The sequence below is a fragment of the Ambystoma mexicanum genome, chromosome 4q (assembly GCF_040938575.1).
Source record: "Ambystoma mexicanum isolate Mex_15411 chromosome 4q, UKY_AmexF1_1, whole genome shotgun sequence".
NCBI classification, from domain to species: domain Eukaryota; kingdom Metazoa; phylum Chordata; class Amphibia; order Caudata; family Ambystomatidae; genus Ambystoma; species Ambystoma mexicanum.
In genome coordinates this window covers 324,098,280-324,125,340 of record NC_090928.1, presented here as the reverse complement: position 1 = coordinate 324,125,340, position 27,061 = coordinate 324,098,280, and the positions used below count along the sequence as shown (strand labels likewise).

Genomic DNA, 27,061 nt, shown 5'->3' with positions numbered 1-27,061 from the left:
AAAATCACACATTTGAGTTGTGCAATAGTGTGGTTATCTTCTTTAAAGTGTGTTGCCACCAGAGATTTAAGGTTCTGTGTTCTTAATTGGACTTGTGTTTGGTCCATCTGTTTTTGACTTTGCGGGTTGTAATGCCCACGTAATATAATCCACATGGGCATTTTAGCGGGTATACCACATTAGTGGCATTGCATGTGTAGGAATGTTGTAATTCCATACTTTTGCCCAAGTATGGGTGAGAAATCTTTGTGCCCATGATGACATTGACACAATGCTGGCAGTTGTGGCATGGTAGGGTTCCACGGTATTTTTTTTTTTGTCCTTTGCGCTTCTGTCATCTCAGCCCTTATCAAGCTGTTTCGTAGGGATTTGCTGTTTTTATAAGCAAAAATTGGATTTTGTGGAAAGAGATGGTGTAACTGTGGGTCTAATTGAAGTATGGGCCAATTCTTCTTGATAATACTTTTAATTCTTTTACTTTGCAACGAGTATGTTGTCACATAGACCAACTGTCCTTCATTGTTTTTAGATTTTGATTCTCTTTGTATAGTCTCAACCTTGGAGGCTAGCTTGTTGATCGTACTTCGTTTGTACCCTCTCTGAGAATTTGTCTTCCAGGGTTTTTGATTATGTTTAAACACCTCTGTATCAGAAATATTCCGCCTGTACCTAAGGAATTGACTATAGGGTACACTCTCCAATGTCCTTTGTGGGTGGAAGCTTGTTGCCAAAAGTAGGCTGTTTCAATCAGTTGTTTTGGTATAGATCCTTGTATTCAGCTGGTCCATGGCCCAATAGATCTGTACGTCCAAAAAAATGTATCATCGTTTCACTGGTTTGAGTAGTGAACTTGATCTGTCTGTTCATGTTATTCATCATAGAGAAAAATTCTTCCAATTCTTCTGGTGGACCTGTCCAGATCCCCAATACATCATCAATGTAACAAGCAAACAGACAGATATTTAAGCCAGTAAGGGGAATTGAGGACATGTTCTGTTTCAAGGTATAGCATAAATGCATTTTCTTAGCATGGGGCCATAGCTGCTCCCATGCTCGTACCTGGTGTTTGTAGGTAATATTTATCCTTGAATTTAAAGAAATTATTGGTAAGTACCAGTTTTAGTAATGTAAATGTAAACAACCTATCGCCCAGGCATGTTTCCGATTGTACCAATAGCCATTCCACTGCTTCCAAGCCATCCTCATGTATGATGTTTGTATACAAAGAGGTGACGTCCATTGTGAATAATATGTCTCTGCCTTTTACGAACCGGATATCTTTCAGTAATGTAAGGAAGTGGGTTGTGTCCTTCACATAGGTGGGACTGTTCTGTATCAAAGGTCATTGTAACATTGTCAGTTGTTTGATGTAAAAGTGGGAAAACAAAGGTGGCAGGAGACAAACCCTCCTAGTAAAAAGTATCAAACAGCAGAAAGGTGTCACGTTTTCGCACAAGCTGTGAATTTTGATGTTGTTAAAAGTTGAAGACTTTTTCAAAGTAAACCTCACCAGAGTACTTTTAGTAGTGTTGGGAGATTTTGACCTGGCAGGCGAGTATGCCAGGATAGGGACCATTTACTTGCAGTCATGGCTGATTAGTGGACAAGGAAGAAATCATTGAAGTAATGCATTTTGGCTTGAAGTTGTGACGAAGAATGAGTGGCAAGACTACTAAAGTGTTGGACTTTTCATTGTGGTGGAATCATCTTGACAAACCATTGCTGTTGATATAGGAATTTGGGGTGGGACCATGCTCGATTTGGATATTGTCTGTCCCCCTTCTGTAATGGCTTGACAGTCTGAAGAGCGATTGTCTGGAGTGTTGCCCAGAGCAATGTCAAATGTTAGGATTAATTGCAAACCGTCCAGCCACCACCTCTTTTGTTTTGCACAGAAGTTTTGTGAAAGTACATTTGTTGTCTTAAGAAGAAACCGGTTTGAACTTTTGCCTCTACCTGAAGAGATAAAGACTTTTCATCCGATTGAACCTTTGTTAAAAGTCCAAGTAAAAGACTTGCAGAGTAAGACTAACTTTATGATCAAAACCTGTTTAAAAAGGAACTTTCTTATTTGAGCGTTTGATCGAAATTCCTGATTTGAATCTTGGGAAGGGGATCCACTAAAGGTTATAAAGATAGTTATTATGTTTCGGTAGAATACAACTTATTTCTGTTACATATGAATTGCCAGTGAGGGACAGTTTCCTTTTATTACAGTGTTTTCCTTTAGTTATTTTGACAGAGAAATCCTCTTTAGGTTAGTGCTAGTGAGGAGTTTGTCACACCCTTTTAAGTTAATAAAATGGCTACATGTGAAAAACCATTAGAAAGTTGTCCGCCTCACATTTCTGACCCTTCACAGTTGCACTGTGTTCAAGCTACTACAATCAACATCCACATATTGTGGGTATATCTCATAGCCTAACCTCAAATGAAGGCAAAAAACATTAAGATGTAATTAACAACAAGAACAGTTTAGCAGTAATTGACCACATGAAGTGTAGCAACGGACCAGTAATTTTGTTCACATTATTTTATAAAAAAATTCAACATGATCTATATAATTTGTGGAGATTTCTCTAAGAGACACTCTCCCAAAAGAGAGACGATACAATCTTCATTCATTTTGTCATTTGTACAGCGCCTTTCACCATAATTATGGTCCCAACGTGCTTATTCATTGAACACCCTCGGAGAGACCAGAGTGCAAATTTGGAAGAATGGGGAGGTGCTGTTATGCGTGTGTGCATTTCAGCCATAAAGGTTACGTGAGGGTGACCAAGACCCTGTTTGTCACCCATGTCGGAATGGCATGTGGATGGGTGCAGCGGAATGTAAACTATGAGCTAAACAGGGTGGGCTGTGTTTAAGAAGCTAGAGAATTATTTGTGAAGCTACAGTTCGAATGTTTGTCATTAAAGGTAGCTTCATTTTTATGGCAGAGGTGTTGTGCAATAGTGTGTGTAATATAGGAGTGCAGGGTGTGTGCGGAATGAGCATGTGCCATGCGCTACATTACGAAGGTGCAGTGTGCAGGGAGATAAATGGGTTAGCTGCACAAACAAAGTTTACAGCCTGGGTTCTGTCTATGTGAAAGAGCAGTGCTACATATCATCTAGATTCAAAGGGAGAGCGGGGCCTAAAATTCATAGGAAGAGTAAATGAGAACAGAATTAGGAAAACTAGATTTAAAAGGGGATCAGAGAGCGTAAAATGTGTCAACAGACCATGAGTGAATGACTTTAGGAAACACATTTAAGCAATATGACACGAGCGGCGGGGGCATTACCGACTCAGGTAATGCCCCGGGCCCCATAGTTATAGGCCCGAGCGCTCGGGTCATATTGCTTTTAGTACCCCGGCCCGCCTTATGTGCGTGACCGGGGCACTAAAAGCATTTTTCTTCTGTCCCAAAGAGCCGCGGCGTTTCAGGACAGGGAAAAAAAAAAAAAGACCAAGAAAATGGCCGCCGGGAAAAGGAAAACTGGAGTCAGTTTTCCCTTTCCATGGCGGCCATCGGGAGCGGACGCGCTGGGAACACAAGTGTTCCCAGCGCGTCCGCTCCTGAAAAAAAAGAAGCAGAAGGTAAGTAGGGTTGGGAGGGCGGGAGAAGGTTGAACCCCCCCCCCCCAAAAAAAAAAACATACCTGCGTCCCTGCTAGGGGACGATGCAAGCCTCCAGCCGTGTGTCTCCACACTGCTGGAGCCTGCAATCGTTCCCCAGCGGGGACGCAGCAGGAAAAAAAAAACCTTACCAGAGTGCCCGGCGGGGGTGAAGGCAGCCTCTCAGCCGTGGAGAGGCTCGGAGTGGGGATGGCCCTGCTTCGAGCCTCCTCATTGGCTGACTGGCTGCCACGCCCCCCTGCTGGGGACAAAGGCCGTGGAATCCCGAAAGAGGGATTCCCGGCCTGGTAATGACTCAGCGAGTGCCAATCAGAATGGCTCTTGCATTCTGATTGCACCCTCGCCGGGTACTAATATGCAATATATGGCCACATTACACAATTAGGCCAAAACGCAGAATAAGGCTAAACCACAGAGCCAGGCAAAATGCAGAATATGGCCACCTGTAAGCACCTCATGGGGGGTAAACGTAAAGGCAGACACAAGCGATCAAAGTTCAAGGGTGTTTATTAAACTGTAAATATAGGATGGAAAAACTCCTTACCTAAACCTAAGATGAGGCAAGCTTTGACCATTAAATGAAAAATAAGGCAGTCCTTGCGGCATCTTGTCAAAGTAAAAAGGCCTATACTAAAAGCAACTATAGCCAAATACGTACAACTAATTACAGAAGGAGTGTGGGATAGGGTTTTCAATAAGAAAGAGGTGTTCACTAATAATAAATCAGGATGCGATTGCCAGGGGTCTTCCTTCCCCACGTTTTGAGCACGGTACAAGGTGATCTCTTGAGCACAGCACATGCTCGAGCTTTCCCAGCACGAGCTGACAGTTCTGTACCAATTATCAGGTTCTTCGATGGTTAAGTCTCTTTTCAATAAGAAAGTCTTTTGCCTTCGAGGGGCTGATGTATTCAACAAAACAGACCAACAAATAGACATTGGGTGATAACTTTTCACCCCTGGTTCTCTCTTGGTCAGGCATGGATCCAATTGCCAAGTGGGACAATCCACTACCCCTGGTCTTACAATACTTCTCGCACTCACAAATCTTAATGTCTTTTTGAACAGCTCCTCAGGCTTCGCCCCTTTTTATCGGCATCCCTCCTTCAGGTTCACTCTTGCCAATCTTGTCATTCATCTGTCATGCGGGACTCACTTCCAACTTCACAATCATTTGTCGGCTAAAGACTTTCGACTGTACAGAGACTTTTTACAAAACCCCTGTATGACCACTGACCCCCTTTCGCCTTTTTCCAAGGCCTTCTGGTTACAGTAGTTTCTACCGTCAGGTGTTCGTCCAGAGTTTCCTGCGTTTGCACCCATGTGGTACCGGACGCCTCTGATGCTGGTTTTCTCCCCTTTTTCGTCAAAATCTCTTTAAGCCTTTCACAAATCAAATTAGCTTTTTGCTACTTTTCATTCAACACAGCTCGGTTTCTTATCGACTATGGCTTGGATTTCTTTCTCTTTGGAGTCAAGGATGGTACCACAGAGAAAAATGTCTCTCCCCGGCTTGGTAATCAGCAAAGGAGGGTCTTGTGTACCATTGACATCTGCTGCAACACACGCTGGCTATTGTTTGCTGTCTTACGATTCCTTTTGCAGAGGTTTCACGAAAGGGCAAGGTTGCTTCCCTCCTCGTCACCCTCTCGGTATGCGCCATCTTTCTCTGCCTCTTGAACTGCTGTGCTGAGTCAGCCCTCACGTTGTGTGGTCTGCTTGGCTCGTTCTGTGCTCTTCTGCTCCACCTGTGGGGAAGGGAAAGGGCTGTCAGATGTGTGATTCTGGTCAATTGCCTGTCTTTGCCTGACCATTGACATGTCAGGTAAACGGCTCTGGTGTTAGTACGTTGTCTTTCTTGTTGTACGAAAGTGTTTGTGCGGAAAAGGGGGCGGGGGTGTTTTGGAATATCCTACGTGGTAGGATGGGGAAAAGGTGTTGAAAGAAGGGTGATACCACGTCTCACCCATCAGTGTTCCACTCACCAAGGACCCCCCCAATCCAGGTGATCCTCCCTCACTGGTCCACCCCCAGGAACTGGATCGAATAGCAATGGCCGTGACCTGGATGACAGTTCCCCAGGGAGTAGCCAGGGAAACAACTTCAGGTTTCTCACAAACCCAGGCAAAACGTAGAATATGGCTACCCCACACAACTAAGCCAAACACAGAATATGGTTTCCTTACACTATATGCCAAATGCAGAATCTGGCTACCTTACACATAAGGCTAAATGCTTGATTGCTATATGTTCAGTTTTTGATGCCGAAAAAAAAGACTAAGGATTTAGATACATTGCATTCAATTTTGATCTTAGTTACATAACTCACAATTTCAGAATAGTCATATTTTAGCAGTGGGTCTGCCAATGTTCCAAATGCCTTGCTTTTTAAATTGCTAATGCAAAAAGGCAGTCCTATCATGAATTGTGTAGCATGGAAATTCCAGATCATCCACGTTAGGTGCGTCGTCTAAGGTATCCATGTCCATAGAAAGACGAGACATCTAGATTATCCAAAACTGTAATTTTGGTTTCTTGTACTGAACAGTGCAAGGCGGCACATTGCTTTCTATTAGCCAATTATCAAAATGTATAGTTTGCTGCCTTTTTCTATTTTTCTTAACTTACTTTAGCTCTTTACCGTTGTCTTCAGCCTCTATGATTTGGAAATTGACAGCTTTTTAAATGAGTACTCATTCCTTGAGAAAGGTAACCTCTTGGCACTTCACCCACGGCCTTGGACTGGGTGCAAATGTTCCCTTGCCTTCTCTTCCTTTCACTCCTGTCTGGCACTTACGTTACCTAGAATGTACTTGGACTATTCCATCAGGCTTAGTATAGTAATTTTTTGTTTCAGCATTTCCCTCTCCTTCTCCCTCCAACCCCCCACTTATGGCCTTACCATATGCCACACAAATGCACTTTATTCAAATGTTGTTGGCCGGGTACGGCAGCTAAGGATTGTATGTTCCTCCCTCTCCTCCCCCTTCATTCCTTCCTTTTGTCTTACACCTGCACTTGTAGTAAGGCCAAGTTGCTAGTCATTTTTGCAAGATCATTCGGAAACTTCAAGGCCTAAGAATGACTCCGTATTCCCCTGTTCCCTCCCCACCTTGAAGCAGTTCATCTGTGTATAAGCGCTCCATCAATAAACAATTACAAAAGAATGCAGTTCAGGTGAGCCGATTGGTTTATTTTCTGTGACTGTTTTTGTACATGCTTTATGGATTTACTGTTGCCACATTGCCCATTTAATTTCACTCTTTTTTAATTTCTCTTTTTATTCCTCCTAGAAGTAGACACTTACTAGATTGTGATGCAGGGAGGACAGGGGAGTCAGTCGCCTCAATGAGATTAGTTACTAAAGGGCATTGTTGGACCAGCTCGACCTTTGCCAAAACATGCTCTTACATACCAACAGCTGAGTGAGAGGCAACAACCGCCCTTGTGAGGCCAAGACTAGCTTGACCCTCTTTCGAAGCAGTCATTAATGCAGGGCACATTGCAGACGGTTTGGTCATTATCAAAGTATTCTGGGCAATACTTTATAATAGCTTGCACTGGCCATACTGCAGTACACAAATATTGTCTCTGTATTGTATTTGTCTGTGCACGAAAGGATTGTGTGTACCTGAACGCTGACTGCATACCACCTTTCTTCATACGCACTGCGAGCTCAGCTCTTGCCTTGTGGGACTCTGCTTCCTGGAGGAGGCGGGTCTACTGCGTGTCACGTGTCGGATCACGTGACTCATTTCGAACATTTAAGGAGACTCAATCCACCCTTGCGGCGTTAAGCCCGGAGGAGTCAAGCCCACCGGCTGTTGTGCGGCTGTTTGGCGCGGGTTGCGCGCGGCCGTTCGGACATACAACTGGTTTGCAAACAGGTGTGAGTGGTCTTCACCAGGCCACAGAGGCGAAGAGGTGAGGAGACATGGACCCTTGTGTGGACCCAAAAACCACAGCGCTGCTCCCAAAAAAAAAAACATCCACACAGTGAAAAACACCTCATAACGGACGTTTCTGCTCCTCAGACCCCGCAAAAAAGTCCCTCTGGCAGAGCGCTGAGGAGCAGATACGTCAGAGTTCAAAACCGGGAAGAAATTTGCAAAAGCGCTAAACCGAATCCGAGGGTTAGCACGAGGACTAACGATAACATCCAATCTAGTTCCTGTATACCAGCACAGAAAACAACATTCACAGTTTCTGCAGAATTGTGCCCAATTCCTTCCAAGTTGCCCCTTGGCTCGCGGAGGACGCAACCAAAAACTCCCAGGACACCGATGAGGGAGAGGAAAGCTATGAGGTCTCTAGCGGGGAAGATGCACCCGCCTCTCCACCAATGTCCCGCCCATCTGACTTTCCATCGCCCCAAACCCCCTCTAGGGCCACGCTTCAAATAACATCGGCGGAGCCCTTATCTGTAAATGCGGCCGGGAGTCTATCCACAGATTCTTCTCCGTCCCTACGGCCGTCGTTGGCGCTGGTGGAGGCGCTCCTGCTGGCTCGAACCTTCCCCGCTGCTATCCACTCCTGGCCCGCGGTGAGTGAGGTGGGACTAAACGGTGTCGAAGGACGCCGCAAGGCCGACCTCGGGTCGAGGAGTTTTCAGCAGGGAGGTGAAGGGGGGAGGGGTCTGGTGGTGTTCTGTGCGCCCAGGCAGCGGATAGGGCGGACGAGCCCTTTAGCCACAACTCAGACCCAGGTATGGCGCCGGAGTTGAGAGGAGAGGCGTCATGCCCTGGTAAACTGGCGGAGCTCCCTCCCGGCCAGACGGAAAAACCACCGAACAAACCATGCGCCACAACAGAGGCATCCTCGGCCGCTGCGGCAGATTCACTACGGCCCATTCAAAATAAAACTCTGAACTCAAAGGGGAGGGAACACATGGACTCTGACCTAGATTGAGAAGCAAACCGCAGCCCATTGAATGCTTTTACAAATGAACTAATTTGGCAAAAAAGAGACATAGTGCTCTTTTTTTAACAGTGCCAGTGCTAACAAAAAAGATCCTCAAGGAACAGGGAGAACTACTTAACCAAGATCGTCAACATCATAAAAAAGGCCCTAGGGCCATAGCCCAAAAGGGTGAATCTGGAAAGCTGTTTCTGCAAAACCCTCCGACGGCTCACTAACTGAAAGACTTTTTCTTCAAACAAACAAAGGAAATTTGATCCTGAGGTTGAACTTTCAGATGCCGAATTATTAGATGCCACCACCGAAACTTCCTTAGTTCCCTCAGCTTCTAATCAAGGGAAAACTACACCGGCATCTTCTCAAGCCCTCTTAGAAGCTCCCCCCTACGCTCAGGACATCAACCCAGTGTCAGAAACTTCAGTCGTTACGAAGGAGAGGAACAACATCCAAAATCCATCGTTTCCAGGTACAGCCTTGGCTCAATCCAACCTGCTTGACGACGATGTTCCATCGTTCTCCTCAGAGAGGCCGGGACTTAGAAACAAGCTACTAATTCCGTCAACCAACGGCCTCTACTACGAATGGACGAAATCAGAGAAGCCTGCATCCATTAATACAGGCGCAACCAGTTTTGGCCCAGTTGGAGCAAAGAATGAACAATAGTGGCTCCCCATTCAGAAGACCACCGTCCCAAAGTGGCCTTCAATACAACATCTCAACCCCACTCAAACTAGAGACCCAGCAGTTTTGGGACTCTGCACAAAGACTCCATCAAAAAAACCGGACCTTGTCACCATCATGTCAGCAATTACGGTGGGCCTGGCCCCCTTTGTAAAGCTATACAAGTCCATAAATGACTCAATGAAAGACTTGCCAATCATATCAGCTGCAATAAACACTAAAGTAACCTTCCTAGAGGGCTTCATTACAGCGCTAATCCAACAAAATGCAGAGAAAGAAAAACAGCAAGACGCCAAATTCGCACATCTCCAAAATTTAATTGAAGCCAAACCTAGTGCCAGCTCAACACAAGAAGCACATTCGATAGCCCAAAAGGAGCTAATATCCACGCCGAGCTCGAAGGAGCAAAAAACTGTCGGTGCAAACACCTTTTCCTACAAGGCGATCCAACACTCTGGCCCAAAACGCCAAAGCAGGAAAAAAACCAAAGATCAACTTAAAGTAGCGACAATCTTTAACATTGCAAAGACAACTCTACCAATTGTAAGCAAAACTGTAACATTACCTAAAAGGTCTACGACGTCTCAAGGTCCTGTCGGCCAAAACCTACCGAAGGAACAAGAGATAATCGAACTGGACAATTCTACTGCATCTTTAGCCGATTCATCGGGAAAATTATCACTTTCGGATCTAACAGTTCACATGGATCACGAAGGAGCATACGACTCACAAGATGACACTGACCAAAATCGAGAACTGGCGGCCAACACATCAGGAAATACCGCCGTTCAGGAGAAATCGAGAGAACCTTCTGCAATTGCGCCTATATTAGAAAGTCAGTGCCCCAAAACCAACCCCTGTGAAGAACCAGACAGCGCTCCTTTGGACCTGCCAAAGAAAACCCAACAAATCGAGAACTATACCTCAGATAAAATCGAAATCCCTAGACAGAGGCAGAAGCCTAGTAAGGAGCAAAATAAGGCCCAACCACGAACAGGCTCAGCAATGATCTCGAGACTCTCCCAAGCTTGAATTTTCAGAATGGAGCAACTGACGGTCGGGAAAAACTTTCAGATACCCAACAGAAAAACCATCCTCAAGATCCTAGCTAAAATTCCAAAGTTGAAATCCCTGGATACAGCAGATCTGGTGCCGATTGAACCTTACCACAGGCAAAAGAAGGCAAAAGCGTATCTCCACGTCACAAAGGCAGCAAGCAGTAACCTCAAATCAGACGTGATCTTAACCTTGAAGGAAATGGGTTTTGCCTTTGAGGAAATTACTACACCAGCACCATCTGACAAAAGCATATATGCCCCAAGCATTTCGATAGAAAATCACCCTACTCATCCAACAGGCACAGAGATTCAGACTACAAAGAAAAGATGACACGAATAGGAGGTACACGGAAAGCCAGCGAGGCTGATTTCAAGCAAATTACATTTCAACAAACGACAATGCAAACTACAAGAGATCTAATCACACAGAATACATAAGAAAGAACGACAGATGGGTGAACAAGCGAAGGCTCAATTCTTCGACTGAGCAAAGCGCTGACTGGTCCCATAACAAAAAACGTGAACCCGTTGGTCCATGGAGATGGCTGAAAAAGGTGCTAAACCCAAACACTCAAGCATAACGAAACGTCCCATCTACGCCAACATACAACATTGCTCAAGAATCTCAACACGTCTCTAAACCAAAAGAAACATCTTTGTGCTCATGGAACACGAGAGGCCATGAACACCTAACTAAATCAGATGCATTTGACCTGGCACAGTTCGACATCATCTGTCTCCAGGAGACCTGGTTGACGGATCTACCAACGATTGACGGCTATGATACCTGTATTTCATCGGCAAGTAAGGGCCTGTTTGGCAGACCATCATCCGGCCTTTTGACTGCAGTCAAACTTGGATCGGGCATCTCTATTAAAATAAAAGTAATAAAATTATACAGTATTTTGGCCTTACAAACAGAATGGATCCAAATGGAAAACTCCTCACGAAAGAAAACAAAATCCAGTTTAGCCATTATAAACGTGTATTGGAACCTGCAAAGAACAACCAATATTGAGTTCTGCAACGCCGTCGCAGGCACCCTAGACAAATTTACCATCCAACTGGCCACTGATCACATCTTTATCTGTGGAGACCTAAACGTGAGGTGCAACCAACTCGCGAAAAACCCCCACCTGTCGCCATCTCTAGAACGCGGTTCAATATGGTCGGACCTTATGGACTCAAGAAATTTTCACAACGTGGCAGCGCTGCGTGGCCGCTTTCCAATGATTCCAACCTGGGAACGTTTGGACACATCAGCCACACTGGATTATATTTTTGTCTCACATTCCCTTCTCTCATCTATCGCTCTCTATGAAGGCTACCAAACCAGCGACTCCTTGGGTTGATCTCACAGATCAAGAAGAGATTTTGACCACGATACTTAAACTGAAAACATTTAGGGCACTGGGCCCTGATGATCTAACCAACATGGACCTAAAACAACATCCTAAGGAATGGTCCTTCCTAATATCCAAAATTTTCAAACAATGCCAGGCCAAGAAACAAATTCCTAAAACTTATACAGAAGCACTGATAGTGCCCATCTTCAAAAAGGGAAGTAGAGATAATCCAGCGAACTACAGGCCTACAGCCCTTTTGGACATTATGGGGAAAATGTTTGCAACTCTTCTCCTATCCCAATTTCGCAGATGGGCAAGAACAGCTCCATGCCTCGACGAACTCCAAACAGGCTTTGTCAAAAACGCAAGCACAAGCATCAACATTATGATTCTAAACATCATGAAAGAAAAAGTGAAGAACGGCGCCCCGAAAAGGTTCATTGCATTCATAGATCTGACACAAGCTTTCAATAGAATTGGGCATAGGAAACTCTGGTCAAAGCTATCAAAGTGGAACTGCCCGGGTGAAATCCTAGGACCACTGATAGCTCTGCACACAGATACAAAGCTGAGAGTTCGGCTCAACAAACAAGGCCTGATGTCTGAGCAATTTCCATCAGAACAAGGCGTGAAGCAGGGGTGCCCGCTTGCCCCGGCCCTCTTCATTGCATTTTTGGGAGATTACCAACACACCCAATCGGCGATAAGAGCTTTTCCCCCAAAAATAGGAACTACCGCAATATCCAGACTTTTCTACGCAGACGATCTGATCCTTATAGATCAGGGCCAAATTGGGCTTCAACGCCAACTCAACAACTTGGCCAAATACATCGAAGAGAACGATTTGGAAATAAACACCAACAAATCAAAAATTCTGATCATGGGAAAAACTTGTTCAGCTGTAAGCAAGAACGGACACTGGTTCCTGAATAACAAGAAGATAGAGATTGTCTCCAGTATAAAATATTTAGGAATAATGTTCGATGCAACGCGCTCAGAAAAGGCTATCCATTTGGCCTTGTGGTCAAAAATAAAAACGTTGACCATTCAGACCAAACGTGTAGATCGGAAATATGGAAAATGTTCTCTTCTACCAGCAATCCAATTCTATAAGCAAAAGGTGGTCCCATCAATAACCTACGCAATGGATGCAGCTTTAAAGATTCACGATACGATCTGGCCAAAGCTGGAAGGTTATTGGTGGAAAGTAGTCTTGGGCCTCCCGAAATCAACATCTATTTCAGCTATCACGCGCGAGCTGGGCCTCTAATCATTGAAAGCATCTGTCAAGCAAAGCCAAATAAGACTTTTGTGCAAAATCATTTCTCCAGACGCTCTACCATTGTTTAAAGCGATCCATAAGGAACTTATCCAAGGACAATGCAAAGAGCTGAACAAATGGGCGCAAGAACTGCAAAAAAATCTGGCGGATATAGCCTGTACATCTGAAGACTTAATTCATAACCCCGCCAAGATAAAAAGAAAAATAGCTCAGGAGGACTGGATTCAAACATGCGAGGCAGCGATGGCAAACAAGTTGCTCACTCACTTACCGACTACAAATCAGCTTAATAGACCTTTAAATTACTGTATAAAATTTCCTGACAAAAGGCTACAGAAAAATGTCATGAAAATAAGATTCAACCTCATGCTAACTCAAGAAATTAAAGCCATTCGGACAAAATCCACTAATAAAACATGCAGACTATGCCCAGACACGCAAAAGGTGGAAACTATAAAGCATTTACTACTAAATTGTGACAAAACGGCGCACCTGCGAGCAGCTTTTTTACTGCCCCTAATGTATGGCGCAACACTTCGTGAGGAAGATACATGGTGGTGCCGTTTGATTGTGGGCGAAAAGACGAAATGGTCCACGGCGGCGGTAAAGATTTTGGAGGCCGCTCTAAAACGAGCAACAGAGTGTAACCTCTCCCAGTACTCCCTAACAAAGTCCCTTCGCACACGCCCCGTTCGGCTCCGCTTCCTACGACACACTGTACTTTCTGCAACGCTTTCATGTGACATATGAGAGGTGATTTCTTGTAGAAATCAAATTTTGTTTGATTATAAACAAGTAAATAAAAAAAATAATATTGTGGCAGATTTGTATTTGAGTACTGAGTGCTAAGGTCACTCCGTTGTCAGTTTATGACGGGTGTTGAGTTGACACAAGTATCATCTGTGTCCTCTGATATAAATTGGCCTGGAGATTCGCTAAGGTTAGATTTAGCGAGGGAATGGGCAAAAAGCTAAAGTGAGGATTCCTAAACAATCAGTGGCAAGGAAGATGATATAAAAGAGCATTGTGTTCCACAAGCCAAGTCATTGGATTCGTTTGACCCTCGTACTGCAAGCTGTAGCAAAAACTTAGCAACAAATTCTTATCAAGGGCACTGGTCCCAGCGCTTTGCACAATAGATTACAGCACAGTGTCTGGGGTGCCTCAGACGTGGCGACGATAATGCAAGGTGATCTTTCCCTCCCATGTACTGTTATTTAAATCTGCTTTGTCTGCAGTATCGTCTTTATTTGCAGCAGAGTCATTAATGGAGCCAGTAGGTAGCTTACTATGCAAATTAAAACCATGTAGTCGTCGAGTGTGTAATAAAGAAGATCAGAGAAATGCACTAAAACCTACGGCCAACTGGCAGTGCAGTACCCCCCTGCCCCCCGCAGTCCCCACACTCACGTGGTACTTCGTGACCAAAAAGGGATTTTGAAGAGAGGCTTGCTTCTCCGACAAAGACAGTCTGCACTGCAACATAGGCACACAGCAACACACAGTAACTAGTTCCAGGTCGAGTCTGCTAGTCCCCTGTACTCTGCTTCGAAAATGTTATAAGGATACAAAAGTATCCTAACTGCACTTCATTGCAAGGTGATGTGTGCAATTTATTACCAACAGTCTTAGGGACTGGTACATTCCCCCATAAGAAAGAGCAAAAAAGGGAAGTAAAGCAGAAGGATCTAGTGACGACCAAATAGTCAATCCAGTGTTCAAACCAAGCAGAAAGAATGTGGGTCCCATAGAAATCTATGCAAGGAAAGGGGCAAAAAGAAAATATTTCCCAACAGTGTGTGTGCACACCTCATCCATTCATCCACGCACACTCCTCATATTTGCATACAACCTCATCCATGTCCATACAAACCTCATTCATAGATACACACACACAGGAAAACAGTTGGCCATTGCTATAATAGTGAGGGTCTCCAGTTGAAGATCCGTTTTCCAAGTGAGGACCCAAATTGAAGTGAGAACTTGTTCAATAATTTAATATATCTGTAAGAAATTATGATACAACCTACTAGCATGAGCCTCCCTAAAACAGCAAAGAACAGATGTGTGTTTCACCATGTTTACAATTTGTGTGCAACAAAAATATACCCAAAACATAGGGCCTGTGTCCATGTGCTTGACTACCAGACCCTTAATGCGATATGAACTCAAAGCTTGCCTCCCATGCATAGGCTTTTTGATACCATATCTACAGATTTGAACTTTGTCACATAGGAAACCATGTTTGGGGTAGTGAACGCCTCAGCCAGGAGGGTTAAGATTCAGACCGTCTGTTCGGAGGAATTTTAACTTCCCTTCAATAGAGAAGATGGTTCTGTACACTCACCCAGCTTTCACCTGAAAATAGTGAAAGAGTTCCAAATAAACCAGATCTGTCTCAGTGTTGTTCCCAGACTGAGGAAGAACAGACTTCATAACCTTAATGCTAGCTTTCCTTTGATTGCACAAAGTCAACAAATCATTTTTGAGATGTACAGTAGCCCCAACCGAGGTGAAAAACACTCAAAGGGTACAACAGTAAGGTAGCTTGCCTCACTCATACTTCGTACACACAATTCACAACATGGCACATAACCCTTCTGCAAACAGTAATAACTTGATTCAGTTTTTGGATCATATTTTGTAGGCACGCAATCTGTGCTCAGAAAATTTCAGAAATGCACTGGAAGCAAAATGTGTACAGCTCACACCTATTGATATGTCTGTTTGCAGTCACAAGCTCACGATTTCTTTGAATACATTTCCCCATGATTTTATAGCTACTCTTCCCCATCACTGGTCAATATCATAAAAAATGGAATAGCGCTTCAAGAAAGAAAGGGCACGGCATTCTACTGCAGACAAGATGTAAAGGTATGCTGGTAGATATTTTTTTTTGTTTTAATTTTTTTTTTATTGAATTTAGCCGAGAAACTCAACTTTTATCAAATTTAACACCTCATTCACATTTTACAAAATTAAAAAAAAAATGAAGCATACAAAAATTAGCCATTTTTTTGTGAAAGAAAAATTATAAATAATAAAACAACAATTAAGCTCCTATCCAAAAGAAACATCACACTCAAAGATAAAACAAATAAATCGATCATAGTCAGGATTAAAAGAAAGGGAAAAACAGGTCTAACAAAAGTTGAACACCTTCATATACACAAGCATATTTACATAATAAAATATAATTTAAAATCCAACCACTAGACCTTATTCCCATATAAGTACATATTTACACAACACAATATTGAGTGATCTTTGACTCCTTTAAAAGATGCAGAAATAGATTTTCTCACAAAGTACACCACGTTATGTGGTGATTCTGAAAGCTCGAACCAAATGTCTTTATCTTGTTGTGGTCTTCGCAGCCTTAAAGCTTCTAAGACATCAGTGATTCAGTAATCCCATTCAAATTTAGAGCATTCATGAAATTGTAAGTTGCAATACAGATACTAATAATTTTGGTGGATAGGATGGTTGGCCATCTCTCTGGGGTCATCTAGCCAAAAAATATCAGATGTTTCCAGAAGAATGTGACTCTTAAATCCATTAGTTTAGTTTCTTTATTTGTACCGCGCGCCGAACCCTGGGGTAACCGGGCAACGGAGACTTAGAGACAGTTATAACATGGCAAAAATATACAATACAGACTGTGAAATAACAACAATAAGTGTAGTAGACCGGGTTACAAGATGGTCGACAAGGACATGCAGAGAAGAGGTACATTAAGCAGAATTTTTGTTGGAAAGCCATGGTTTTTTTTGGCTCTAAAAGTCCAAAAGGAGGGTTCTGCTCTTCGGTTTAGTGGCATAGCGTTCCATAGTTTGGCAGCTAGGACCGGGAAGCTGGCGCCACCTGCTTTTTTTTTTTTAGGGAGAATTTGGGAACGGAGAGGCAATGTGAGTATGGCGTTCTAGTTGGTGTAGTTGATGTGTGTTTGTGGAACTTGTCTGCCAGGTATTTAGGTGCGTCATTGGAGCGGCATTTATGGACCATGACGAGGGATCTGAGAGTTGAATCCGCACAAAATCTGCAAAAGTTCTTCACCGCTAATAAGATGTCTCCTTGCTAACACGTCCTGAGTAGGGACTAGATTAAAGCAAAGGCGCAAGATGGAGGAACGTATCTGGATTGAAGGAGCTCTATACAAATAACTTTCCAGATCTTTTAATTTTTTATGTGGAAAGGCAGTCGCATCAGAATCTTTATAAGACAGACACAGATTCCTGGTTATAATCCAGTCCCTCTTAAAGATTTTGTCTTTGGCTTTAATAGGATTCATAATGAGAGTCTCAATACTCACATCTGCATTGGCGAGGATTTTCATAATATATGTTGACCAAGAGTGGACAAAACTATGAGACGATGTTAACATATAGACAGAAAGGGTGGCCAAGATGTTATCTGTTTGTGTGCATGTTAAGCATTAACGAAAAGGGCACATAGCCGCCACTCATATTCTGCCATCAAAGAAGTGAGACCTAACTCATGTCTCAGCCATGGTCCCGGTACACACTGCGGCAAATGAAGAACCACCTGCCAAAATTTGGCTTCTAACTTATTTAGAAAAGATGTTTTAATTATGTTTTTGGTCTCCAGACCATAAAGAATTTTCGGCAGTACTTTCTGTCGCCAGTATGTAATGGCGGGGCTGATCGAAATGTTCCCATACTTGTATAGTATCAGTCTTGTTTGTGAAATGGCTGAAACTGTTCAAGAGACCTCAACTGTGAATCAGTTTGCACAGATCCATCAACCAAGATCCCCAAATACAAATAATTCGCCACCACTTCCACACTCACATTTTTGATTTTCCAATCCATCTTCGCTCTTCTAGACATTTTCGGTGCGTAATACACTGAGTTTTCTTTATGTTTAACACTAGCTCATTTGTATCTAGGTATGAGCTCAATGAAGACAACAGAAGTTGCAGACCTAGGGGAATCTTAGAAATTAACACCAGGTCATCTGCATACCACAATGCCTTAATTGTAACACCATTCATTTTCGGAGAGTCTGGTGGCACCGGGATGGAAGCCTGCATCACATCATGAATGAAAAAGTTAAAGAGGACCAAGGCAAGGATACAACCCTGTTTCAGCCCTCTTGAGGTACAAATTGCTGCAGATAAGAGACCCATTATTGACAGTCTCACCCTTACTGAGGTCAGTGAATGTAAGCCAAATAGAGATTTGCAGGACAGTTTGCAGCTTGGAATTTGTCGAATAGCTTCACTCGAGAAACTGAATCAAATGCCGAGTGAAGGTCGACAAAAGCAAAGTAGACAGGTTGCTTTAGGGTTTGAGCCTGCGATTCTAGCGCATTAAGGGTTAACAAATTAACCACTGTTCCCAGCCCTGCTACAAATTCTGTCTGATTCGGATCGCGCTGGTTCAAGGCTAAAGAACACTTAACAAAATCTCTCAAAACTAGCCGTGAAAAGATCTTGCCTGGGGCATCAAGTAATGCGATCGGGCGATAACTAGACGGGGCATCTCTATCTCCGTTTTTTAAAATTGGCACAATGAGGGATGATTTCCAAGACGTTGGTATGATCTTGGACATTATAATCTGTAGGAAGATGTTATTCAGAATAGAGGTCCATCTAGTTGGGTTTTGTTTAAACATGGCATTACTTAGGCCATCCGGACCAACCGCTCTAGACTAGGATGATTTTTTTATAAGTTCTTCTATTATTTCCTCAGAACACTAAGTGCCAGCCTGTTACGCTCTAATTCTCATACTTATAACTGTAATACATTGTGTCTGCATAAAGACTCGAGAAATGTGCAAGCCATGAGGCTTCAGTCACCCCGCTTAATTGATCACAAGCTTGTGTCGAATTAGACATTTCATTCAGCAAAGCCCACACTTGACCAGAGTCTTTACTTCGTATAGTCTGCATGAAGGTTTCACTATCAGATTGAAAGAACCGCGCCTTTCTTCCCCGTATCCAATTACGATATCGACATTTAATTTTTTTTCTTGTTTCCATGCGCTGATCTAACGGCAATTTAAGAGTAGCTTTTAGCTCTCTCCTATACATAATTCTAGTTTGGTGTACAATAGGATCAAAAGTATGTTTATGATTTTGCTGTGGTCTCCCATCAAGATGGATATTCTGCAAGGTGGTCAAAATATCTACGTACGAGCCAGTCTCCATTCCAGAAAGCTGACGAGTTGCCTCCTCAAATTCAATAAGGGATTTCTTTGACCATTTGAGGCGGGTTTTTGTGTTGTTGACCTGTACATTTTGAGTGTACCATTGTTGGTTAAGCTCGTTCACGTTACGATTCCACTGCCAAACCACAGTTAAAGGTTGGTGATCACTTGCAGATTGTTCACGGACTTCAAAATTAATGACCCTTGAGAACAAGTCTGCAGTCATAAACACAATCAATGGTAGATTTTGATGCACCCCTTTCCCATGTGTGATGGGGAGGGGTATCGCCCAAAAATGCTCCATTTGCCATGAAAAGGTTATGATCTAATGTAAACCTAATCCACCGATCTCCAATTGTGGCGCAAGAGATCTTTTTTTGGCAAAAGCAGTCAAGATTTAAATCTCCTACCACCATGGTTGCAATAACACTATGATCTTGAGCAATTTTTTCTAGAACACAAACCAAATCTCTGTAAAAGATGTCATCAGAAATACCCATTGGATTACGATACAGATTTATCAAAGCAAGCGAATACTCAGAATCGCATATTTTAACCAATTGGATAAAGTTATTAGGGGCATCCCACTTGGTCATGCTCAAACCTTTACTTGTCTTAACTGCCACCATAAGGCCTGAGGTGGGTCTCCCCTTTGTACCCACCATGGCAGGTAGCAAGAAGATATCATGGTCGTCCCACAAGGGTGGTCTTAGTAACCAAGATTCTTGAATGGCCACTATATCAAATTGGTTCAAAAATTGACTTGAGGTTCCTTGCAAATGGGTATGTCTCCTAGTATTCCAACTTACTAAGGACAAAGTACATGTATTAGCCTCAATTAGTGGTTATGTTCTTGAGGAGTTCAAATCCGCCTTGCACGGTATATCAATAGGACCACAGTAAGAGCATGAGCAAATGGGCTGGCGCCCGACTTCCTCCCTTGCCTCGGTTTTATTCTCCAGAGAACCCTTTTGTTCCTCTATCAAACGTTCTGGGTCCTGTGCTATTAAAAAGCCCATTTTGAACAATTCCATTTTTGCTTTCCAAATTGAGTTTAAGACTAGTCCTGACTTAACCCACAGACGTACAATGGACAGATTTTGGTCACAAACAAACTCAACCTGATCAATATCACTAGAAGAGATATCTTGTAAGTCATCAACATCACCAAAAATATTCAAAACACTTGTTCTACATAGATCATATTTCTCATGGGGATCATCTCGACATTTCATAATTAAGGAGTGGCAATTCGCAAAAGTGTTTCTATGTTATTGACAACCAGATTTACTGGTATTATTATCGACAGGCATTTTTTTCATAGAGATCTTCTCACTTTTTCCTTGAATGTCTATAAGGCCAAGTGAGCGTGGGCAATCAGACACCCAACGTTGACTTGGACAATAGACAAGTTGTCTCCCCTGCAGGACATAGATCCTTCCTTTTCAACAGTGTGTCACAAGTATCTTTATCGTGACAAGCATTTTGTACTCTTGTTGTTACCGACGGTTTCACCATATTGGCTTCAGACATGAGTTGGATTAAATAAGCATCCACTGCTGCTTTAATTGATGTAAAACGCTCCTGCATGTCTTGTTCTTCTACATGAACATTTGAATCAATATTCTCCACACATGATTTTAATTGAGAATTCGGATAAGTACTACGGGCGGGGACAACAGCTGATTGTGCCATTTCACCGCTCCCTACTTGTACTTTACCAATTAACTGTATAATTTCACAGAGTGGAGCATAGTTTATATGATCTTTATTTGCGAACTGAAGTGAGCTTGATCGGATATCCCCTATAGCAGTTACAAGTTGTGCCAATGGAAGTGGCATTCAATGGAAGCGATTTCGGGACTTGAAGTTCTATCACAGGACTCGTGTCAGTGGATGGTATAGAGTGGGCCAATTGTACACCCCGTTGATCTTGAAAGATAGGTTTAACCAATTTTTTGTAAGTCACTTTTGGTTTCAGAGCGGCTCTCTTTAAGCGGATTGAGCGAGTTGCTTTACGAGTATCACTCTCAACCCGCAAGCCACTTACATTTATATGGGCCTTTTTTTCACACTCCTGTCTAAACTGATCCAGGAGTCATTTATATTAATGACTTCAGGTGCAGATTGTTCGACTGGACATATGATGTGATTAAACGATGGTAAAGCTGATGAAAGTGAACCCTCCTTTGCTTCTGGTTTAGGAACACTTTCAATGTCACCATTCATACAAAGAAATATGTCAGCTGGCAGATTAGTGGTCCAATCGAGAATCTGTTGTATTTGAATAGCTTGTTTTGTGATTTTCCCATCCAAGCCTTCAAACAATTTAAACAAACTTGCTACTGTGGTATTTACAGCGGCCAATGTAATTTCTATAAGGGCCAAGTTCTCAGCCTGATTAGCCAGATGACTCAACTGCATACGTCGCTGCGGCATAGGCTGTAAAAAGGAATCAGCAATGGATTTAGCAGATATATCAAGAAAGCCTGCAGAGCCATTATTTTGGCAGGAGTCTCTATGAATAGTGCTTAGCTTTGCAGCACTAGCATGGATGGAAATGTTAGACAGGTCAAGCACGGATTCTGTAGTCTCATTTACAAGAGACAGTATTTTACTCTTAGTAGTGAGTTTGATTGGAGTTTGGACTGAGGCTAAAAGGGTATTATCAGAGATGTTGGGGATAATGGGTAGACAGCCCACCAATCCGGGAAGTATAGATTCTTGAGGTACAGGAAAGCTCATTTGTTTAAAAGACAGCACGGTTTTTAAAGAAGCATGTTCTATTGTACATAAAGCTTTAGCAGGAGGCTGCAGAGGCGGGAGATTGATAATGGAGGCAGAGGGTATCACTTCCTCACTGGGTGGTTCATCTATCATACACTCCTTCCATTTCGCACTGAATGTGCGAATGTCTCTATTTGAGAGCGGAGTTTGCAGTATTGGAGTTAACACAATTGGTTTCTTAGACATACGAAATTGTGGAATACGTTTTTTGACTGCCCCAATCGGCGTATGTAACATGTCTGCTGACTCAGGCATTTCAGATTTAAGTGTGTATGTATGGGAGCTCATGCAATAATATTAGGTGCACAGGCTCCGTTAATGGCATTCTCGGTTAAGCCAACAGAAAGATGTAATGCTGTCACGTTCTAATCTGAACTATGAAACACACCTACAGGGCAAAAGCCAAAGCAGCTCACAAACGGAATAAAAGACCAAAGTAGTGTTACACTTTAAACAAATACCAGTTAAGCGACAAGGAAGGGGATAGCCACCAGCAAGCAAGCAACACGCAGCACCGCGGCAAAGCGGACAAGCAGGACTTCCTAGGACTTGCTTGGGTGCACGCGCGCGTGCCAGATAATATAGGCACTCCCCCTGATTTACTTGCACAGCCTACAACAAACAAGAGAAAATAATGTAAAAGGCTGGCAAGAAAGTCTCTTATGAGTGCCGTTTCAAGTGTCCGTGATTATCACCTTCTGGTAGCTGTTCACACAGTCATGTTGAACACGAAACAAAGCTTTTCAAAAACGATCCCGGCAGAGAAACGCGGACAAGCAGGACTTCCTGGGACTTGCTTGGGGGCGCGCGCGTGCCACATTATATAGGGACTCCCCCTGATTTACGCACAGCCTTCTGGTAGCTGAAATTCACACACAGTCGTGTTTAACATGAAACAAAGCTTTTCAAAGATGATCCCAGCAGAGAAACGTGGACAAGCAGGACTTCCTGGGACTTGCAGATTTTTCACTCATCCCCAAATATCACCTGAACGCCCCAATAATCACTTCAGGCTAAAAGGCAAGCAAAATTGTGTTTTTGGTCCATTAAGTCCTATTGAATACCAAACCTAACCCATCGACATGAATAATCAAGCGTCACATTTCCCAGATAAGCAGCTGGGACAGTTATCAAAGGTCTACTTATGATTCCTTACTTCAGGAAAGCAAGAGAAGCTGGTTGCTTGCAGTGTTGACTAACATGTTGTGGAGCAGAATAATGCTTTAAAATGAGTTTTAGGAAAAACATAAAACTCTGTTTTTCATTGCCATTAACGTCATACATTTGAACCAATCCACTGCTTAGAACACGTGTATCACATTATTGGCACTGTCTTAAGTACATTTACATATTTGCGATTAGCACTGCAAAAAAATGAAACCTGCAGTTAAATGCATAATAAACATCAGGATCTGCAAGGTAACTGATAACTTATCCAATTTTGTAGAGCTACCAAATCCATAGGAGGTAGGTCCTTTTATTTTCTCAACTTTATAGTAACCTTTGAAAAAAGTGAAGAGGGAAATGCAGGTATTAGCCCCTGCAAAAGGCAGTGTCATTTTAGCACACATGTGAAGGCTGGAAGAATGTAAACACTTAATTAGAAGGCTCTGGTCACAACATGTAGAAGCTAGGATCAGATCTGCATAATCACTAAACACAATAACGATAAGAAAAAGGTTTATTTTCATAGAAGTGAAGGTAACCCAGAGGTTTCGGGGAATTATTAAACATTTTGAGACTTGAAACAGACAGTTGTTTGGTGGCACTTATTTGGTGCAGAGCTGCTCGCTGTGACTGTAAAGCAATAGTTTGTCAGACTCAAACATTGAGGATTAGAAGTGAAACAGCCCTTTTGGGTTAGCATGGACAACCATACTGTCAATAGAAAAGTATCTGGTGTGCTATACAATTTGCGATTTATCCTTCTCAGACACTCAGGATTGTTCATTAAATATTAACAAGAAGATAAAAAAATCTAACATGGAAAAAAGTTGAGCATGGCATCTGAAAAGACTGGGACATGTAGACAGCTAGCAAAATTGAAAAGAACGAGCAGAAATCTGGCAACCGTCTCATCACAAAAAGACAACATACCTGTCTTGCGGGAAAATGAGGAGCTGTTCAGAGTTATAGAGCTCCTGAAGGACATTAGCGAGGAACTGTCCCCACCATCTTTCACCACCGCACAGCTGAACAAGCAAAAGACCAGTATGTAATCTGATCTTGGGAGTTCCGCTGATACAAAGGTGTTTAAAGAGTTCTTCACAGGCTTGTGCATGAAATGTGTTCTGCAGAACCGCTGGAACTGAGTGTCCTATTTTTGAACAAGGAAACAAAATTCAGAAGCATGTATTAAATAAATATTTACTACAAAAAACAAAGTGACTAGATAAACTACTGTTCACCATGATTTTTGAAAATTGACTTCCAGGACAACCCTAGAATGCTTTCAAATTGTTTTTCACTGTCTACTTTTATGCCTTTTTGCAAATGCATAAAGTAAAAAAATAAAAATAAAGGGTTAAATTCACCTCCCATTCAGATCCATCTATTTACTCCTTAGCTCAAAAAGTAACTTGATTGTTGGCGACTGTTGTGGGCATTCTTTAACAGGTTCGATTTAAAAATACAGTACGTTGTGGTGAAAACATGAAGAATACAATCAATTTAAGGTTCTCAAAACTGTTTTGTGGATGGCCGACCAGTTCATCAGAATGCAGAAATGCGAACTAAAGGTATGTAAGGAACTCTATGTAGCTGCTTTGCAAATGGCATCTAGAGGGACTTTTGCAATAAATGCCAAAGTAGCTCCTGTACCTCAGGCAGGGTTTTCATTGAAAGGGAATAGCAAAGCTGTATGCATTTCACTATCCATCAAAAGATAGCTTTCTTTGAAACGTGATCAACCTCCCTGCCAGGTGGTTGTCTTGGCGGTTTTGTCTTGTTTACATAGTACAAAATGTCCCCCTTATATCCAGTGTATGGAGCTTTTTCTCAGCCAAGTTGGATGGATTTTGAAAGAAAGCAGGTAGTTCAATGGATTGGTTAACATGGAACGTGAATATGAATTTAGGTGAACACCTAGGGTGTGTTCGAAGTAAAAGAAAGGGTCTTGCACTGACAAAGCTTGTAGCTCACTAACCAGTCTTATTGAGGTGATGGCTACTAGGAAAGCTGTCTTGTAGATTAGGTGTTTGAGGCTGGATTTGTGAATAAGCTCGAAGGGTGGACCCATGAGCTCTGAGTACACATTAAGAGCCCAACCTGGAGACGGGTTGGAAATGCAGGGGTAAAGTCACTTTACTCCTTCCATGGAAGCCTTAACAGGGACTTTCCACCAGAACACCTTGTTTTGTGAAGTGGTGTGCGTGGACAGAGCCGCTAGGTGAACCTTGATGGAGTTAAATACTAGGCCAGAGTCTGGTCAGTGGAGCATGTAGTGATGAATGTGTGAGGGGTACATTCAATAGCGTTTACATCTTTTGATCTGCATCATATTACACATGTTTTCCTTTTGTTGAGGTAGCAGTGCCTGGTGTTAGGTTTGCGCGCCTTCTTGGGGATATCCATGCACCTTTGAGGTAATTTTAAGTGTCCAAACTCTGGCTTCCGGAGCCAGGCTGACAAGTTCATAGACTGAGGATGTGGGTGGAATGCTGTCCCCGTATGCTGGGAGCCTTGGAGCTGAGGCTATGCCGAAGGGGAGCACCTTGAATTGGTAGTGTTGATTTGCTATTTTGAAGCACAGGAATTTTCTGTGCGCTGGGAACATTGAAATATGAAAGTATGCATCGTTCATATTCAAAGTTGCCATGTAGTCCTCTTGGTTTTAGCATTGGAATCGCTTCTGGTAGCATTATAAGGTCTTTCTTTGGGACAAGGAAGTACGTTGAATAGATACCCTTGTTTACCTGGTTTGCCAAGAATATCTCTATAGTGTCCTTTTCCAGCAGTGGTTTGACCTCTTGTAGCAGAATAGGTTCCTCCTGTGTTTTTCTCTGTCTTGGTGGTTGTATGGCCTCTGTATGAGTTTTATGCAATAGCCTGCAGCCACGGTGGAAAGTACCGGCATGTCTGACGTGATCCCTTCCCATGCGTGGGTAAATTGACAAATGCAACCTCGTACTGGAGAGCCATGGGAGGGGACCTAGAGCGGATGGACATTGCTTTAGAGGTGTGGGGGACAGAGCCACTGATTGAGGAGGCTCTGCCTTCTGTGCCCCCTTTGAAAATGTTGCTGGGAGGACTACACCTGCGAGAACCCCAAGATGAAGTTCGTCCATTCAGACTATAGTTAGAGGACCATTGAGTTTTGTCCTCGAAATCGGCTTGTATTAAACACGACTCTTTGCACAAACGGTTAGTTATCTGTCGTACTCTTCTTTAGCACTTTTCAGTGTGTCCTCGACTGCTTTCCCAAATAAGGCATTTGGTTCGATTGGCATATTGAGTAGGATGACTTGAGTTTCCAGCTTAAAGACGGATTGTCTTAACCATGCATGGTGCTTAATAAGAAGAGTACCCTCTGCTACTATACGGCTTGCATTATCTGCTGCATCCATATTATTTTTCTGGTTGCAGTTGGCCACCTGCTTACCCTCAGCCACTGTTTTTAAAAGCTGTGTTTTAAGGGGCTCTGGGATGGCATCGATCTGTATGATCTCATCCTATTTATGGCAGTTGTAACTTGCCAAGAGCGTGGTGTTATTAGCTATTCTTACTTGGAATGCAGCAAAGGGATCTACCTTACTCCCCAGTGTATGTATCATCTTGCTCTCCTTGTCAGGAGGGGCTTCAGCAGAGGCTAAGGGTGTGCCCATCCTCTTTCTTGTGGTAGTCACGACGAGAGTCAGGCTTTAATTGATGCCAGATGTATAATGGGTCGGAAGGGGCTGGCCTTAACATCTTTTCAATTCGGGTTCAACTGCTGAAGGCTGAATGCACCTCTGAATGGACTGCAGGAGTGGTATAAACTGTGCTGCAGACTTTTTATCCCCAAGGATGTCTTCTACAAAATCTTTGTCCACTTGTGCTTCTTGGATATCGATCTTGAAGTGTTCGGCAGTTTTTAGGAAGAGCTCATTATACTGCAGCTAATTTTCGCTAGGGTAGTCAGCCACGGGTTGGTCATGATGGTCTGGAGATTGTATGATGTAGACGTTGTCATAATAATGGCCTGCGTCATATAGGTCA

The 27,061-nt window shown here is 43.0% G+C and overlaps 1 protein-coding gene across 5 annotated transcripts in view; it reads right to left on the bottom strand.

Moving 5' to 3' along the window:
- Positions 1 to 27,061, bottom strand: part of BIRC6 (baculoviral IAP repeat containing 6) — a 3,097,233-nt gene that overhangs the window by 1,793,001 nt on the left and 1,277,171 nt on the right. For all 5 annotated transcript variants that reach the window (XR_011268132.1, XM_069607902.1, XM_069607904.1 and 2 more), the window contains one exon: positions 23,963 to 24,182. Coding sequence is in view for 4 of the 5 variants with exons in the window: in XM_069607902.1 (XP_069464003.1) it covers positions 23,963 to 24,182 (220 nt within the window). In the remaining variant the exon portion in view is untranslated. The remainder of the gene's footprint in view (positions 1 to 23,962; positions 24,183 to 27,061) is intronic.